The 16539-nt window shown below is 40.2% G+C and overlaps 1 protein-coding gene across 1 annotated transcript in view; it reads right to left on the reverse strand.

The window, feature by feature from the left end:
* Window positions 1–16539, reverse strand: part of iars1 (isoleucyl-tRNA synthetase 1) — a 127559-nt gene that overhangs the window by 101471 nt on the left and 9549 nt on the right. Inside the window, exons 3-11 of the mRNA XM_057845252.1 lie at window positions 14337–14493; window positions 14138–14257; window positions 13967–14049; window positions 13629–13746; window positions 13393–13540; window positions 2325–2412; window positions 1609–1669; window positions 1368–1463; window positions 24–146 (exon numbers count right to left, since the gene is read on the reverse strand). Of these exons, the coding sequence (XP_057701235.1) occupies window positions 24–146; window positions 1368–1463; window positions 1609–1669; window positions 2325–2412; window positions 13393–13540; window positions 13629–13746; window positions 13967–14049; window positions 14138–14257; window positions 14337–14493 (994 nt within the window). The remainder of the gene's footprint in view (window positions 1–23; window positions 147–1367; window positions 1464–1608; window positions 1670–2324; window positions 2413–13392; window positions 13541–13628; window positions 13747–13966; window positions 14050–14137; window positions 14258–14336; window positions 14494–16539) is intronic.

Below are 16539 nucleotides of genomic sequence, written 5' to 3' on the forward strand. Positions count from 1 at the left end.
TAAATGGCTGACATGTCACTCACTTTGACGTACTGTCCTGTAAAATCGGTGACCTCTGATGTGAAGCAGCCAGAGGCATCCACGGGGCAGATCGGAGCCTGGTCTCTCTGGATGATGCTGTATTCAGTGCACACCCTGTAATCGTCCTACACAAGGAAATTGGACACACATTCAACCATTGATTATGTTAATTAATCTGTTTCACAGTCACTGCAAAATGACTGAAAACTTGAGGGGTGTAGCAAAATAAATGTGTTTCAATAAATTTAGGATTGTATCTTTAGTTACACTACTGTAATAGTAATCTTTAGCACATTTTTAGTCCAACCCCTACAATAAATCTCTATTAAATCTATTAAAGTATAAATAGGCAATTACCCAAGCAATTTGGGAGCATGCCTCTCAAGCATAATGTCACCTTATAACTCCATACTAAATAGTGTGTTTGCAAAGCTAGGAACAAAACACTGCTGCTTCTGCAATGTGACAGCGCAGCGCCGAGGAGCTGATTGCGCTCCAACAATAAATGCATTCTGTATTCAAACAGCCTGTCAAGCAACACAAGATGGATGGCTAACGGGGTCGTTTGGCATCTGGGTGCCAGGGTATAAGCATGGAAACAAATGTAAATGCGGATTCTGCAGGGAAAAAAATGCATTGATGTGCCATCTCTAAATATGCACATTGCAGCATTTTTACAACACTTTAAACTTAAGGTGTACAAGATGAACGACTGGATGAGGCTGTGACTCAAGGATAACATGAAGGTTACCAACAACTCTCAGGATGAGGCAGCCTAAGGCCGCTCGACAAGCTCATCTAACATATATAGCAATGACCCAATATGTCTGATAGCAAGACTTTTTAAGAAAAAATGGCTTTGGAAACTCTGAAATGGAACACACTAAAAGGTCAACAATTTGGAATTTTAGCAAAATTATTAGCCTTAAATGGCATACAAATATTTGAATATCAGTGTGTAAGTCTTTGAGCCACTGGTCCTTTAAAAACAAGAAACAACAATTTAAAAAAAAAAAAAAAAAACCATTATAAATTTATGGTGACCTAGAAAATCGTACATGCAATCCTTTATCTGTGAGTACACATGCAAAATTATCTGTGGATTTTTAATATGTATTCGTTTGTTTTAAATAAATGTATGGCCGTCAAAGGACTAAAAACCTTAACAAAATACTGTATATGAATGAATTATACCAATGTTAATTTGTAACTTGAAGCCTTCCTTTTATGAACAGTGGAACAGATATTTCAGTTTATTATTTCAGGATTTTTTAAAAATCAAAACAGAGTAGGATTTTAAAAGATGTGTCGTACTGTACAAGAAAAAAATCCACATCCCCACTTACAGCTCCAAAGTAAGGTGCCTGATGGACTACTCCTGTGCCCTCTTCCTCTTTGACATAGTTATCAGTCACCACCTGGAATGCTCCTTTCTCGCCACACTGTGGTTTAAAGGTGCAGAAACAGAAATTTAAAGGAAGCAAATTTGAATACCAATATGTAGTTGGGCAGTTGAAAAACAAAACAAAAAAAAAGATTTCATTTTGAAGCCAATATATAAAAGAAAGACAGCCAGAGTATACTAACCTTGGCAAAATACTTGAAAAGAGGCTTATACTTTTTTCCACTCAGCATTTTGCCAGGGAATCTGGAAAGGCAAGGAACACACTTCAAAGTCACGTTAGGCAGAGCAGTGACAAAAGTTTTCAGGAAACAATTCAGCAGAAGTTGGAGAAAATGTTCCATTATCCATCTTTTATAGTGCTTTTACTCATTAAGGTGACAGGTGAGTTGGAGCCTACCCCGGCTGACTACGAGTGAGAGGCGGGTCTCTCGAATATAACAAGCATTGGCATTTACTCCAGCACTGTGGGTGACTGGTTAGAATGACGTTACTGCTCCTTTCTGTGTGGAGTTGTCATGTTCTCCCTGTGCCAATGTGGGTATTTTGGAAGTACAACGGTTTCTTCCCACATCCCAGAACCCTGCGTCAAGGCTCCAGACTGTATTTTGTGTCATGTCCTATAATTCTATTTTTTGAATGTGGAATATGTATATGTACCGTTTATGTAAAATGTACAAATCAAAATTGAAACGATACGCAAGTGAACCGAAACGAAACGAACATGCAAAACCGAAAAGGATCAGTACAGCCACGTCAACCATTACAACACTAAATTTCACAGAAACTTTCCTGTTATGTGACAGAACTCCGTGAAACTTGTGTTTAATTATCTACATCTAAAAACAGGCACATGACTCAGTCTCTCACACATTTGAAAAGTGGCTGAATGAGCACTCACTTGTCCAGGAGCGTGTACTCGCTCTCCAACTTGAAGAGCGCACCCAGCCGAGACTCCATCATGATGTACGTCTTGTTGGTGGTGTTATCTAGGAATAAATACAAGCATAATCAATTTAGGATCAAGTTTTAGCATGTCAATTTAGATTGGTTTTACTTAACCTGGGTACAATCAAACCCCTGGAGTTCGGTGAGTTAGACATAGAGGTTCGGCGAAGGTTAAAACACACACGCCCCATTTGAGTATGCAGTTTAAGTAAGACTAGCGTGAGTCCGCGCCCGGGAAAGTGGTGTATTAGTCTAGGTTGTGTAAATTTAGTGAACACTGTGATTTGCAGAGAGAGCGGGATGTGTTCAACATGGGAGTGAAAACCACTGATCGGTTTGCACACAGTCCACAGTAGGGATGGGAATTGATACGATTTTTACGATTCCGATTCCCTTATCGATACTGCTTAACGATTCGATTCTTTATCGATTCTCTTATTGATTCTAATTTGGGGAAAAAGAAGAACGAACGTTTCGATTGGCATCGAGTTTGTCTAATCAAAAGTCACAACCTTACAAACTCATGAGGTCAAAAGAGGCCCAAGGTCTCAATGTTAACTGTGGAAATAAGTGGCAAATACACACGAATGTTTAACATTTTACTGAAACATTTTTCTAATAGAAATGTAAAAAATTGGTATATCTTGGCATATAGGTCGTTGTTCTGCCTTTGGCAATATGTGTTGAAGTGTATTATTTCCCATTATATTGAAATGCACACGAAGAAGAAGTGCAGCTACAAAGCATCCAAGCGAGTGAGCGAGTTAGTGAGAGAGGGAAACACTGCTACTAGCCTACGTTCTTTGTTAATGTTTGTAAAATATCTACAGAGGCAACATCTGTATGTATAATCTTTTGTGTGGTTGTTGTTGTGTGTTTCCACTCGCGATCGGACACTTAAATCCAGTTGTGTAGTGGTTTGAACGATGTGCTAATGCTAGCGAACGCATGCTATCCATTTGTGTTATTACTGTATTAGCAGCTAATCATCGCTGATTTATGTTTATGCGAACCTGTTTGTTATTGGGGACGAAATTGATTTGTTTCATTTCTATTTTTAGTTTCACTCTTCAAGTGATGGTTGAATAAAGTCAGCAAATAATACCAACGTTTTCTGCATCGTCATTTGGGAGTTTAGCTAGCTGTATAGCCAGGTCTGAGTCTTAGCATCTCGGTGAGGACACTACAGTCGGATTCCCTCCCGAAGCAGTTATCTCCACCTTGTAATGACTGCAAGTCACTTTGTTGTATTTTTTCCTCGTGAAGTGAAGACACACTTTCGAGCGTTTGAACCTACGTGCTCTCATTGTTATGTTTACGGCTGCAATGCTTGTGCTATGAAATCTTTCATTTTCACCCTCTTTCCTGGTGAAGTGTAGCCAAACTTATGAGCGAGTGGTTCTTGGAGCCATGCTAGTTTGACGTGTCTGGACAACAAGACACGTCACGTTACGTGATGACGCAATAGGCATCTTTAGGAATCGTTAAAGGGATCGTTAAGGCTTTTTCATTGTGATGTCGAGGCCTCGATACACTAGGAACCGGTTCGGAATTGGATTTCGATTCCCATCTCTAGTCCACAGGCTTCATTCCATTTCCATTAAAGACAAGATTTTAATCACGTATATTCCAGCGAAAAGTACCGTATTTTTCGGAATATAAGTCGCAGTTTTTTTCATAGTTTGGCAGAGGGTGCGACTTATATGTGATTATTTACAGTGGGGTCGGGCCGACTTCTCTCGCTAACTTTTTTTCAAATAAATATATATTCATATATTTATACTAAAACGATGTATGGATGTTAAATAGAATAAATAAATTGGATAAAACAGAGAAGGCGCTGTGCGTGCCTGTGCACGTGAACGCAGTGGCTCTCTTTTCAATTTTCCCCTCCCAGCGCCCTGCGGCGCCTTCCGCGAGCATTTCCTTTTCGATATGGAGCAGCTATAAGAGTGAAAAACAAACTAAAGGCAGGGGAATTGAAAAGCAAACAACTGCGGTAGGAGTGGGATATGGAAAGGATTCAAATTGATTGCTGAAGGTGCTATACGAAAACCTGTGTCGGCTTCGCTGAATGTAAACGAATGTGGCGCTTTGGTCTCATAGGAGAAATATATTTAACTAACTTTTCCAGCGTTATTTCATTGTGTAAATGCATTTAAAATGATCATAAAAATATGTAGACTATTTAAACATTGAGAAAACTTGCGTTTTTTTTTTTTTTTTTGCCAACTCCAGATTAAAATAATTGTCAAATCCACTATCTGCCTGTTAGAACAGACACGCAAATATAAAAGATATACTGTAAATGTTTATTGAATATCCATCTTACAGTCTTGTTTAACTGGGAGAATTTGTTACAAAAGAAGGCTCTAATTTGTTATCATTATGCATACCTGTATATGCACCTCATTAGCCACGTTTACATGCTGACTTTTATTCATACCGATTCAAATCATTCCGAATGGAAATTTCACATCAGCTGTTTACATGTCACTTCATCTATTCCGATCCAGCGTTTACATGTGACTGCCTTTATTCTGAAAGGATGTTTGACAACTGCCGTCTGACATGCACAGATTAATCAAAACAAAGCGTCACGTTGCAAACAATGGAGATCGATCGTCAGATCAGCTGCTGTTTTAACTTTTCGAGTGGAAACAAAACTTCAGAATGATATGCCGTTCATTTAAAAAGTTGTGTGGGTGCGCTGTGCGTGTGCTTGGAAGCCATGTTGCAAGTGACGTTACTTACGTCACCGAGTGACGTCACCACGTCAGTACGGAGCATGCGCAGAAAGAACGCAACCATTCCGCTTCCCTGTTTACATGATATAATTTTACTTCTAATCGGTTTGGGAAAAGGAATATTCCACCCCTGTGAATCGGAATGAAATTCCATTCGGTTTGGGCCTGTTCATTCCGAATGAGGTGTTTATATGGAACACATTTATTCGGTTTGAACAAATATTCCGATTGTAATTGGAATATTTGGCTCCATGTAAACGTGGCAATTGTCACAAACGTGATCAGCAAAACGCAACCACGCATCGCATCCCCGCATTTCCTCCTCCTCCTGAGCCCTCACAAATAAACCATAAAATTTTGTTTTTTTTCGGGCTCGTGCCTACAAATAAAACATAAAATTTCGGGGGGTTTCAGGCTCGGGCAAGCAAATCAAGTTAATTGATCGGGCTCGGGCCGCGTCGGGCTTTAATACCCGCGGGCCGGTCGGGTCGAGCTGGGTTTTTTTAGGCCCGATCTAACTTCTAGCGTCATGTAATGTTAGCATACCGTACACCTATTCAGCCTGTTGTTCTCTATTGTATTTTAAATTACCTTTCAAAATGGCATGTCTATTCTTGGTGCTGGATTCTATCAAATAAATTTCCCCTCAAAAATGCGACTTATACTCCGGTGTGGCTGATATATGTTTTTTTCTTTTTCGTTGTGTCTTTTTCATTGCACATTTTTGGCTGGTGCGACTTATTTTCAGGTGCGACGTATAGTCCGAAAAATACAGTAATTCCTTTAAAATTTGGGGGGAAAGCACTACATTTGATTTTCCTTCATTTCATTTTTCTGCTGTGGGATAGTGGAGAAAAACATCAATAAACGCCAATATTTCCAGGAAGCTGACAAAATTGCTGTTTGTAGACATCTTTAAATGCAAGTATTCCAAATAGTCTACCAATTTTTGTGACGTCATTTATACCCAAAATTCCTCAGGGTCTTGCAATGGCAATGATTACATGCGAGTCGTCAATTAGTCGTATATGTACAAATGTTGCTTTAAAGAAACAATATAAAGGACAATGTGTATTTTTTCCTACTCATGTTGCTGTAGTTTGATCTGTTGTGGCATAGCAAAAATCCATCTGTAGTCGAAAATTATATGAATTTCTTTTTTTTACATGAATTTTTTTTTTTTTAATTTGTCTCCATTTTAGATTAAAAAATAACTTATAAATATTCCAATGATGTTTATACTTGCATATAATTGTTTGAACAGATGAATGTGGCACCATCAATCATCGAGAAATTGCACCTAAGGATGAGCCAGACTTGTGGGGCTCCACAATTCTCTGATTTCCTGGCCAATTTCTTTTGATTTTCCTATGATTTGAGTTGGAGCCTAACATTGTCAGGTGTCACGTCAATTAGCTCACATGTAATCCGTTAACCTATCAGAAGCTCTTCTTTCCTTTCTTAATTTCAAGAGGAGTTTTGTGATAGTGACGCGCCCCACTACAACCCAACAACTAATTAGGAATGTCCCTATGCCGTTTTTTTGACTTCCGATCCGTTCAGATTTTTTTCAAGACATGTTTTGCCAAAATCGATATAGATCTGATACCATTAATTTTAGAGCAGTAAAAATAATGCCAAAAATAATATTTTTCGTATTGAACTGAGCTCTTCTGGTACCTCCGCAAGAATAATCCACAATGCTCTGTTACTATCACTAGTTCTGAAAGAGCAGTAGTCTCACTCAACAGACATATTTGCCTAGTGGTTTGATTTACAGCAGCCGAAAAGCACGATGGTACTGAAAACACCCGACTACTAGATCGGATCCCATCGTATGATCAAATCCAATACCAAAATTCCAAAAATAGCCGTATCAGGTGCCTATACCGTTGGGTTGGATTGGGTCAACCATACTACCAACCTGATGGATAAATGATCTATTATACACCAGGATATATATTAAAGTTACAATTTCCCCCCCCCAAAAAAAAAAAAAAAAAAAATGCAAGGCAAACAATGATTGGTCATCCTGCACTGTGTAACAAGACGCTTAGTGGCCATTTCATATCAATTCCTCCTTGTTAGTGTCTTTTAAGCTGTTTACATCACGCGACATGTGAATGATGATTTTTCTCAAGGTCCGCTTAATTTTTGAAGGCTGGAACAAATGGCCCTGACAAGACTGATTTATGTTTATTGATCCATGTTTCAAGTGTAATAAACAGAAACCATGTATTGCTCTTCTCCCCATAACTTAACTGGGGGGGAGAGGGTCCTGGGGGGATGTTATCCATGACGGCTCTATAGGGTGGGGGGGTCAATCCTATTTGATAACAACAAGGCCACAGCCATAAAAATTCAAGGTCGGATAAGGACTCAATGACAGTGCTGTGAAAAAGCTACAAAGCTGGTGGAGTTGCTAACTGGGGAACCAGAATGGTCCCAACACACCAAAAGTGGGAAATGAAATGTTCACTAAGGAGAGAACTGGAGCAGCGCAGGGGAATAGAAGACGTTTCTAAGTATTGCCGGTGTGACAGATGATTGCGCGGCTCAGACCTGCAGGGGATGACAGACGCCCCAAAAAGGGAGATATGCCGCCAACATAAGAGTGACGTCGGGTCAAAAACAGGTGGAGGGTGAACGGGCAGAAAATGTTGGATGGAGATGAAGCGAGGAAGGATGAGGGATAAGAAGAGACAGAATAGATGAAAGGAAGGGTGGGGGGCGGTCATTGGTATTCTGAGGAGGTCTCTCATGCAGCACAGACAGTGCAACGACTGACTCATTTGCTCAGTGCTTCAACAGTACCCCCTGCTGAATCTCTTTGGCTATGACAGGCTGACAGAAATCAACTAACTGCTCAAAATTTTACATAAACATGCACGATAACACATTATGCAAAGCAAATGTTCAGTCAAATATTTTGTCTTGGCAAAAAATTCATGACCACTATAAGATTCTCTATTTTTCTTAGCCTGCCAATTCTGGCCTTAATAAGAATTGTGTTTTTGGTCAACCATTTTCCATTATGTTCCGCCCAGTGGAAAGTGACATCTCAAATGTCAGAGCTAGCTTTTTAGAGCCTTCTGTTACACCAAGATGCTGAGCAATCTTTTCACTCAGGTCATTTGAGAGCTGTTTTGAGGCCCCCACATTGCCACTATTCGCTGGAGATTCAAAGAGAAACAACATGCAATCAATCGGCCTCCCACATTTTTGCACATGTTATCTGCTTTGATGCATATTGCACATCTTCTGTGAGACTGTTAACCTAGTTTCAATTATGAAATGTTACTCAGTCCACTGGTATTTTCATATATCAAAATAGAGCTGATCCAAAACATCCAATTACAGTGGGGCAAATAAGTATTTAGTCAACCACCAATTGTGGAAGGTTTCCTACTTGAAAAGAGAGGCATGTAATTTTCAACATGGGTAAACCTCAACCATGAGAGACAGAATGTGGAAAAAAACAGAAAATCACATTGTTTGATTTTTAAATAATTTATTTCCAAAGTAGAGTGGAAAATAAGTATTTGGTCACCTACAAACGAGCAAGATTTCTGGCTGTCAAAGAGGTCTAACTTCTTCTAACGAGGTCTAATGAGGCTCCACTCATTACCTGAATTAATGGCACCTGTTTTAACTCATTATCGGTATAAAAGACACCTGTCCACAAACTCAGTCAGTCACACTCCAAACTCCACTATGGCCAAGACCAAAGAGCTGTCGAAGGACACCAGAGACAAAATTGTAGACCTGCACCAGGCTGGGAAGACTGAATCTGCAATAGGTAAAACGCTTAGTGTAAAGAAATCAACTGTGGGAGCAATTAATAGAAAATGGAAGACATACAAGACCACTGATAATCTCCCTCGATCTGGGGCTCCATGCAAGATCTCACCCCGTGGCGCCAAAATGATAACAAGAACGGTGAGCAAAAATCCCAGAAACACACGGGGGGACCTAGTGAATGACCTACAGAGAGCTGGGACCACAGTAACAAAGGCTACTATCAGTAACACAATGCGCCCCCAGGGACTCAAATCCTGCACTGCCAGACGTGTCCCCCTCCTGAAGCCAGTACACGTCCAGGCCCGTCTGCGGTTTGCTAGAGAGCATTTGGAAGATCCAGAAAAGGACTGGGAAAATGTGTTATGGTCAGATGAAACCAAAATAGAACTTTTTGGTAGAAACACAGGTTCTCTTGTTTGGACGAAAAAGAATACTGAACTGCACCATACCCACTGTGAAGAATGGGGGTGGAAACATCATGCTTTAGGGCTGTTTTTCTGCAAAGGGACCAGGACGACTGATCTGTGTAAAGGAAAGAATGAATGGGGCCATGTGTCGAGAGATTTCGAGTGAAAATCTCTTCCATCAGCAAGGGCATTGAAGATGAGACGTGGCTTGGTCTTTCAGCATGACAATGATCCCAAACACACAGCCAGGGGAACAAAGGAGTGGCTTCATAAGAAGCATTTCAAGGTCCTGGAGTGGCCTAGCTAGTCTCCAGATCTCAACCCCATAGAAAATCTGTGGAGCGAGTTGAAAGTCCATGTTGCCCAACGACAGCCCCAAAACATCACTGCTCTAGAGGAGATCTGCTTAGAGGAATGGGACAAAATACCAGCAACAGTGTGTGAAAAACTTGTGAACAGTTACAGAAAACGTTTGGCTTCCGTTATTGCCAACAAAGTGTACATAACAAAGTATTGAGATGAACTTTTGGTATTGACCAAATACTTATTTTCCACCATGATTTGCAAATAAATTCTTTAAAAATCAAACAATGTTATTTTCTGTTTTTTTTTTTTTTCCACATTCTGTCTCTCATGGTTGAGGTTTACCCGTGTTGACATTACAGGCCTCTCTAATATTTTCAAGTGGGAGAACTTGCACAATTAGTGGTTGACTAAATACATATTTGCCCCACTGCATTTACAACTTAAAATAATATTTTTTTTAACGGTTGGTGAAACTTTTTTACACCACTGTATCTTGGGTCTTGTTTACGAGTGAGGGACAAAGGGAACATATGATTGACAGACAGATCGTAGCATATTAGATCGTAGACTGTAGTGACGCGGTCCCTGTATTGGACTTCTGTAATGAAGAATAGGTCAAAGAGGAAGCTCTTGATTTACCGGGTGATCTATGTTCTTACAGTCACTTATGGGCATGGGATCTGGGTTGTCATTGAAATGTCTAGGTCACGGATGCAAGCGGTCAAAAAGAGTTTCCTCTGCAGGGTGGCTGGATGCTCCCTTAAAGATAGGGAGAGGAGCTCCGTCACTCTGGAGGAACTCCAGAGATGACCCAATAAGAGGACGGACGGACGGACGGACGGACGCATAGTTTGTTTTCTTCATCTATGTGTCAGGTAGCAGGCTGAATTCTGGAGCATCGGGAACAGACAATTCTGAGGAGTGGATAGTTGTATATGTGCCATGGTGACTCGTCAAATTAAAATGACTGGGGTCACTATCTTAAAATAATTGTCTTATGTTTGTAATGAAGGGAAAATTCTGAAAGGTTTCCCAATGCAACCTGTAGCTCTTAGAATTTGAGACAGAATACAGCAGCCTCTGTCCAGACGTCAGTGAATTATTTCACAAGTAGTTTTAAAGGGACACTTCAGTGGAAGTCAACATTAATAAATTATTTGATTTAGTCAAATTAAAGTCTATTGTTAACAAACCCCTTAAATTTGAATAATAAAAACATGCTAACTATAATAAGGCTTCTAAAAAAAAAAAAATATGCCTAACCCATCAGGTCCCAGATGCCGTTGGCGTGTCTGCTGACTGTACGCAAACCACGTTCTGCTCAAGTATCAAATGTCTACTTGTAAGATAACTGGTGACAATGTGGATGATACTTAGTTTTAATGTTTCCCATGTCTAAGGAACTCATCTACCTTGCCAGCGAGGCTTTGTGAAAGTGAGGAGAAAAGTCTCTCATCAGCGGGGCTTAGCGAAACCAAAACAGCCTGCCAGCGTTGATCAGCGGCCCGAGAGGCCCGCAGGCAAGCGGCAGAGATTGCGGTAGGACATGCAGCGAGGGCAGCAGCGGCAACATTACGACCTCCAACCCCAAAATATAATAATAATAATATTATTTCCTTTTCCAGTTAACTGATTCTTTAAATTGTCCTTTTCATAACAAGTGGTTGAGAATAACAATTTTCAAAAAATATACATTTAAAAAAAAAAAAAAAAGGGACAAATGCAAATACACTGGTACCTCTACATACGAAGTTAATTCGTTCCAGGACCTTGTTTGTAAATCCAAATGGTCATATGTCGAGCAGGATTTTCCCATAAGAATACATTATGATCCCATTAATTCGTTCCACAGCCCACAAAACTACACTAAATCCTTAATAAATAATGTCGGTACTATTACAAATGGCAATTACAAATAGCAAAACAAATAAATTATTAATAAAAATAGGAATAATAATATAATAATAATAATAATGTTCTAATGTGGCAGAGGTTGTTTTCCTGTACCTGAACGCACTGCGTGGCTGACGTGACACAGAGCAAGCGGAACGGCTGAGAGTTTACTTTCGCTTTCAATGTTTTCTTGCTAACACAATCAACTTCGGCGGTCAGGAGGCATTTTGTGTTGGATAAGTTCTGAAATAAATGATAAAAACCTGACGAAGCTGGCGATTTCTTTGGTTATGTTACCACAATAATAATTGTCATCTTAACTTATAAAGACTGGCGAACGATGGTCGTCGGAGGACCGTGGAGATGTGTTGTTCAGTCAGTTCATGGATGCGCACCACACTCTCATATTTTTCTATAATTTGCATCTTCAATTCAATGGTAATTGCAGTGCTTCTCAATTATTTTCTGTTACGCCCCCCCAAGGAAGACGTAAATGTTTCGCGCCCCCCCCAACTCTCTGCCGCCACTGTAAATAGTATCATTCGTCTATATTACTATTATAAGTACGCCTCAGCCTAACATTGTGTCCTTTTTTTTCTATTAAAGAAAAAAAGTAACATAGATCAACTTGTAATAAAGTATAACTTTTTTAACATTGTGTTGCTTGTAACAGAAAAGACTTAATGCGCATCAATTTGCCTGAAGTTAAAAAAAAAAAAAAAAAAAAAAAAAAAAAAAAAAGTCACATCCAAACTGTAAAAATACACTCAAGGTACATTTTTGACCATTTGATACTGAAAAATAAAATGTAATAAAATCAGTAAATAATAGCAAATTCAAATTGATTAGAAACATTTACTCTTCAGGACAACATGCCAAAAAATTTGACCGAAAAAAAACAAAACTGAATAGAAGGGGGGGGAAAGGTCTCTGGACAGAAGGAAAGTTTTTATTTTCGCTGATTCACCACAGTGCTCACTGGTTTACTGATATAACACTGACAAAGCGGGACGATTGTGACAATTGGCAATATTCGGCACATTTTCGCTGAAAAACAATCAAGCGGTTTATCAATGAGATTGAGGTCTAATGTCTTTAAGTGGCGTCTTAACTGATTTGGCTTCTCCGCTATAATCATTTTTAGACTCAGTAAACAGTGGTCTTTCCTCATTTCCCACTATATTAAAAGTCAAAGGCAAACGGCCCGAAAAAAGCGCATTCTCGGCGGCCGAGGGAGAACCGTAGGTGAGGGCGGTGGTCGTGACGATCCCAAGCCGAAAACGGCACTTCTCGGCCGGACACGTGAGAAAGACAGTGGGTCGCTGCGTGAGTCCAGCTCTGCATGAGTCTCTTCCGTGTGCTCTTGCTTACTTCAAAAATACTGCACGCACTTTGAAAATGAGAGCGCCACTGCCACCCACGGAGTGGATGTGCAAGTACACTTTATTCTAGTACGGCAAAAAAAAAAAAAAAAAAAAAAAAAGCATGTTCCCCGAGGTCACTCGCGCCCCCCCTGGCATCGCTCTGCGCCCCCCTGGGGGGGCGCGCCCCACCATTTGAGAAGTACTGGGTAATTGTAACCTTTTTCCCTGTTTGACCAACTGTATAAACCTTTTTGAAACCTGTGTTGATTTCTGTCACAACAAAATTTGCCATGCATCCGTCCGCGGTGCTGTCATGTCGTCGTATTTTGAGCATGTCGTCGGATGTAGAAACAAATGGCGAGTCAAATTTTTGTATTGTCTTTCGAATGCTGAATAATTATTCGAAAAAAGCTGAAAAAAACTTTCTGCAAAATGAATATTTCGCGTACCGAAGCTTTCGTATCGAAGAGTACCACTGAAGATCTTTTGTGTCAAGACTGTACCTTGGACCTTGACATAGGACAAATCCGGGTTGACACAGAGAGCTAGGTTGCTGGGTAGTGTCCACGGAGTGGTGGTCCACGCAATAAGAGACACGTCTTCGTCATCGAGCAGTGGGAAGTTGACAATAACCGATGGATCTTGAACATCCTGAATTAAGACATGAGGGAAATGTTGACATTTTTTTCCGTCCGTCTGAGCTAATGTCTAAGATGTGGAAGGTGAGGGCTGTATAAACCTTGTAGTTCTGGTGAGATTCGAAATTGGAGAGTGGTGTGTTGCACGCAGTAGAAAAAGGCATAACCTTGACACCACGATACACCAAACCCTTGTCATAAAGCTGCTTGAACACCCACCTAAAATGTATTTAAAAAATTAAAATTAAAAAACATACATGAAGTACAACGTAAGCCAAGTAAATGGAGGTACATAACAACGCTTATGATAGTATACCACAGCTCAGAGGTCAAAAATTATTTTTTACTTTGATAAAATGACTGCTTCTTCTTTGGGTATGAAACCGATATATACAGTAAAATTGTATGGAAGAGCTGATGTTTTCCAGCTCAAACATACCAGACAGTCTCCATGAACCATGGGTAGAGGGTCTTGTAGTCGTTTTTGAAGTCGATCCACCTACCCATCCTATTGACTGAAACCTGTAAATGACCAATGCCACACAGTTCCAAGTTACAATTTGGAAGTTCACAAAACCGATTAACACTTATATTTCTTAAACCCTCTCACCTCCCACTCGTGAGAGTATCTCATGACGATGTTTCGACACTGTTTGTTGTACTCCGCGATGCCCATCTTGGCTACATCATCAGGGCCTTTTATGTCCAAGGTCTTATCAATCTCGTACTCCTATAAAACACCCAGCTCATAGATACTCTGGGAGCATTTGAATTAAGAAACACAACAACAAAAGCAATAAATTATCTACCACAGGAAGGCCATGACAATCCCAGCCAAAGCGTCGGTCCACATGGAAGCCACTCTGATGGGCAAAGCGAGTAACAATGTCCTTGATGGTGCCTGCTAGGATGTGACCGTAGTGAGGTAGACCCGTGGCAAAGGGTGGTCCATCATAGAAGGTGTACCTGTTGGGGACAGATGATGTCATAATTATATAAGCAGAAAGCTGTGGCTACCAGGCTCTACAGGCAAACGTCATCTGGCGAAATTCATGGTCAAGGGTGGAGGTGATTCAGGTGATAATATGGTAGCGTCTTTCATGGAAGTCTGACAACCTGAAAATCATTGGCTTAAATAAGGGTTTTGTAGCTGACTTTGTTTGACAGACTTCGATTGGCTGTCTGTAGCTGACAGACTGAGAATTTCAGCATGGGAGCAATTGACATCCAGAATACAGCCAATGCAACGTAAAACAATGACAACATTTATTTGGATCTTGTCAAACCCAGTCAAAATGTTGTGTCACTGAATAAAAGCAGCTACAATACTGCTTCCCACACAAACAAACAAACAAAAAAAATGGAGAGAAATTTTTATGTGCGAACACACGCACAAAATGTACAAACACGCTTATAGTTCAGTTCCAACTGACGTAGTTAAGTTCATAATGTGAGAATTGTAAACGTCTAATGCTCATAATACAGTATTCGTCTTAAAACATTCAAGTATTTTAGTACTGCGGTAAGGTAGGGAAACAGCAACATATTTGAGCTGTATAAAAAGCAAAAATATATATATTAGTGTCAAAGTAAATGTTATTCTTGAAATTGATTTTTCCACGGTAGCTCTTACTCTATTTCTCCCTGCTATGAAGATAATCCTCAAAGCTACTCATGTTGGGCTGCAGTTAACCATTTAACACCTAGGCCTATTTTGCATGACTTTGATGTTCCCTTTCCATTTCAAAGAAAAAAAATGTTCACAATAGCCTTGTTGGGTCCCTTTTTTTCAGAACACCATAAGCTTCATGTCCAAACTGTCATTTTTTTTTCACTGACCAATTATAATCAACATTTTGGAACCAAAAACACATTAAAAAAAATAAAAAATGCTTTGTCAAAATTTGTAATTAGTGTTGCAACGATACCATTTTTTGGGCCCGATACCAATACAGATACCTGACTGTGCAGTATCGGCTGATACCGATACCACTCTGTTTGCAAAAAAAAAAAAAAAAAAAAAAAAAAAAAAAAAAAAAAACATATACACACTCTCACTGGCCACTTTATTAGGTACACCTGTCCAACTGCCCGTTAACTCTTAATTTCTAATCAGCCAATCACATGGCGGCAACTCAGTGCAATTAGGCATTTTGACATGGTTTAAGACAATCTCCTGCAGTTCAAACCGAGCATCATTATGGGGAAGAAAGGTCATTTGAGTGACTTTGAACGTGGCATGGTTGTTGGTGCCAGAAGGGCTGATCTGAGTATTTCAGAAACTGCTGATCTACTGGGATTTTCATGCACAACCATCTCTAGGGTTTACAGAGAATGGTCCCAAAAAGAAAAAATATCCAGTGAGCGGCAGTTCTGTGGGCGGAAATGCCTTGTTGATGCCAGAGGTCAGAGGAGAAAGGCCAGACTGGTTCGAGCTGATAGAAAGGCAACGGTGACTCAAATAACCACCAGTTACAATCAAGGTAGGCAGAAGAGCATCTCTGAACGCACAGTACGTCGAACTTTGAGGCAGATGGGCTACAGTGGCAGAAGACCACGCCGGGTAACACTCGTTTCAGCTAAGAACAGGAAACTGAGGCTGCAATTTGCACATGCTTATCGAAATTGGACAATAGAAGATTGTGAAAAACGCTGCCTGGTCTTAAGAGTCTCGATTTCTGCTGCGACATTCGGATGGTAGGGTCAGAATTTGGCGTCAGCAACATGAAAGCATGGATCCATCCTGCCTTGTATCAACGGTTCAGGCTGGTGGTGGTGGTGTAATGGTGTGGGGAATATTTTCTTGGCATTCTTTGGGCCCCTTGGTACCAATTGAGCATCGTTGGAACGCCACAGCCTACCTGAGTATTGTTGCTGACCATGTCCATCCCTTTATGACCACAATGTACCCAACTGCTGGCTACTCTCAGCAGGATAATGCGCCATGTCATAAAGCTGGAATCATCTCAGACTCGTTTCTTGAACATGACAATGAGTTCACTGTACTCAAAT

This window comes from Corythoichthys intestinalis, chromosome 9 (genome assembly GCF_030265065.1).
Source record: "Corythoichthys intestinalis isolate RoL2023-P3 chromosome 9, ASM3026506v1, whole genome shotgun sequence".
NCBI lineage: Eukaryota > Metazoa > Chordata > Actinopteri > Syngnathiformes > Syngnathidae > Corythoichthys > Corythoichthys intestinalis.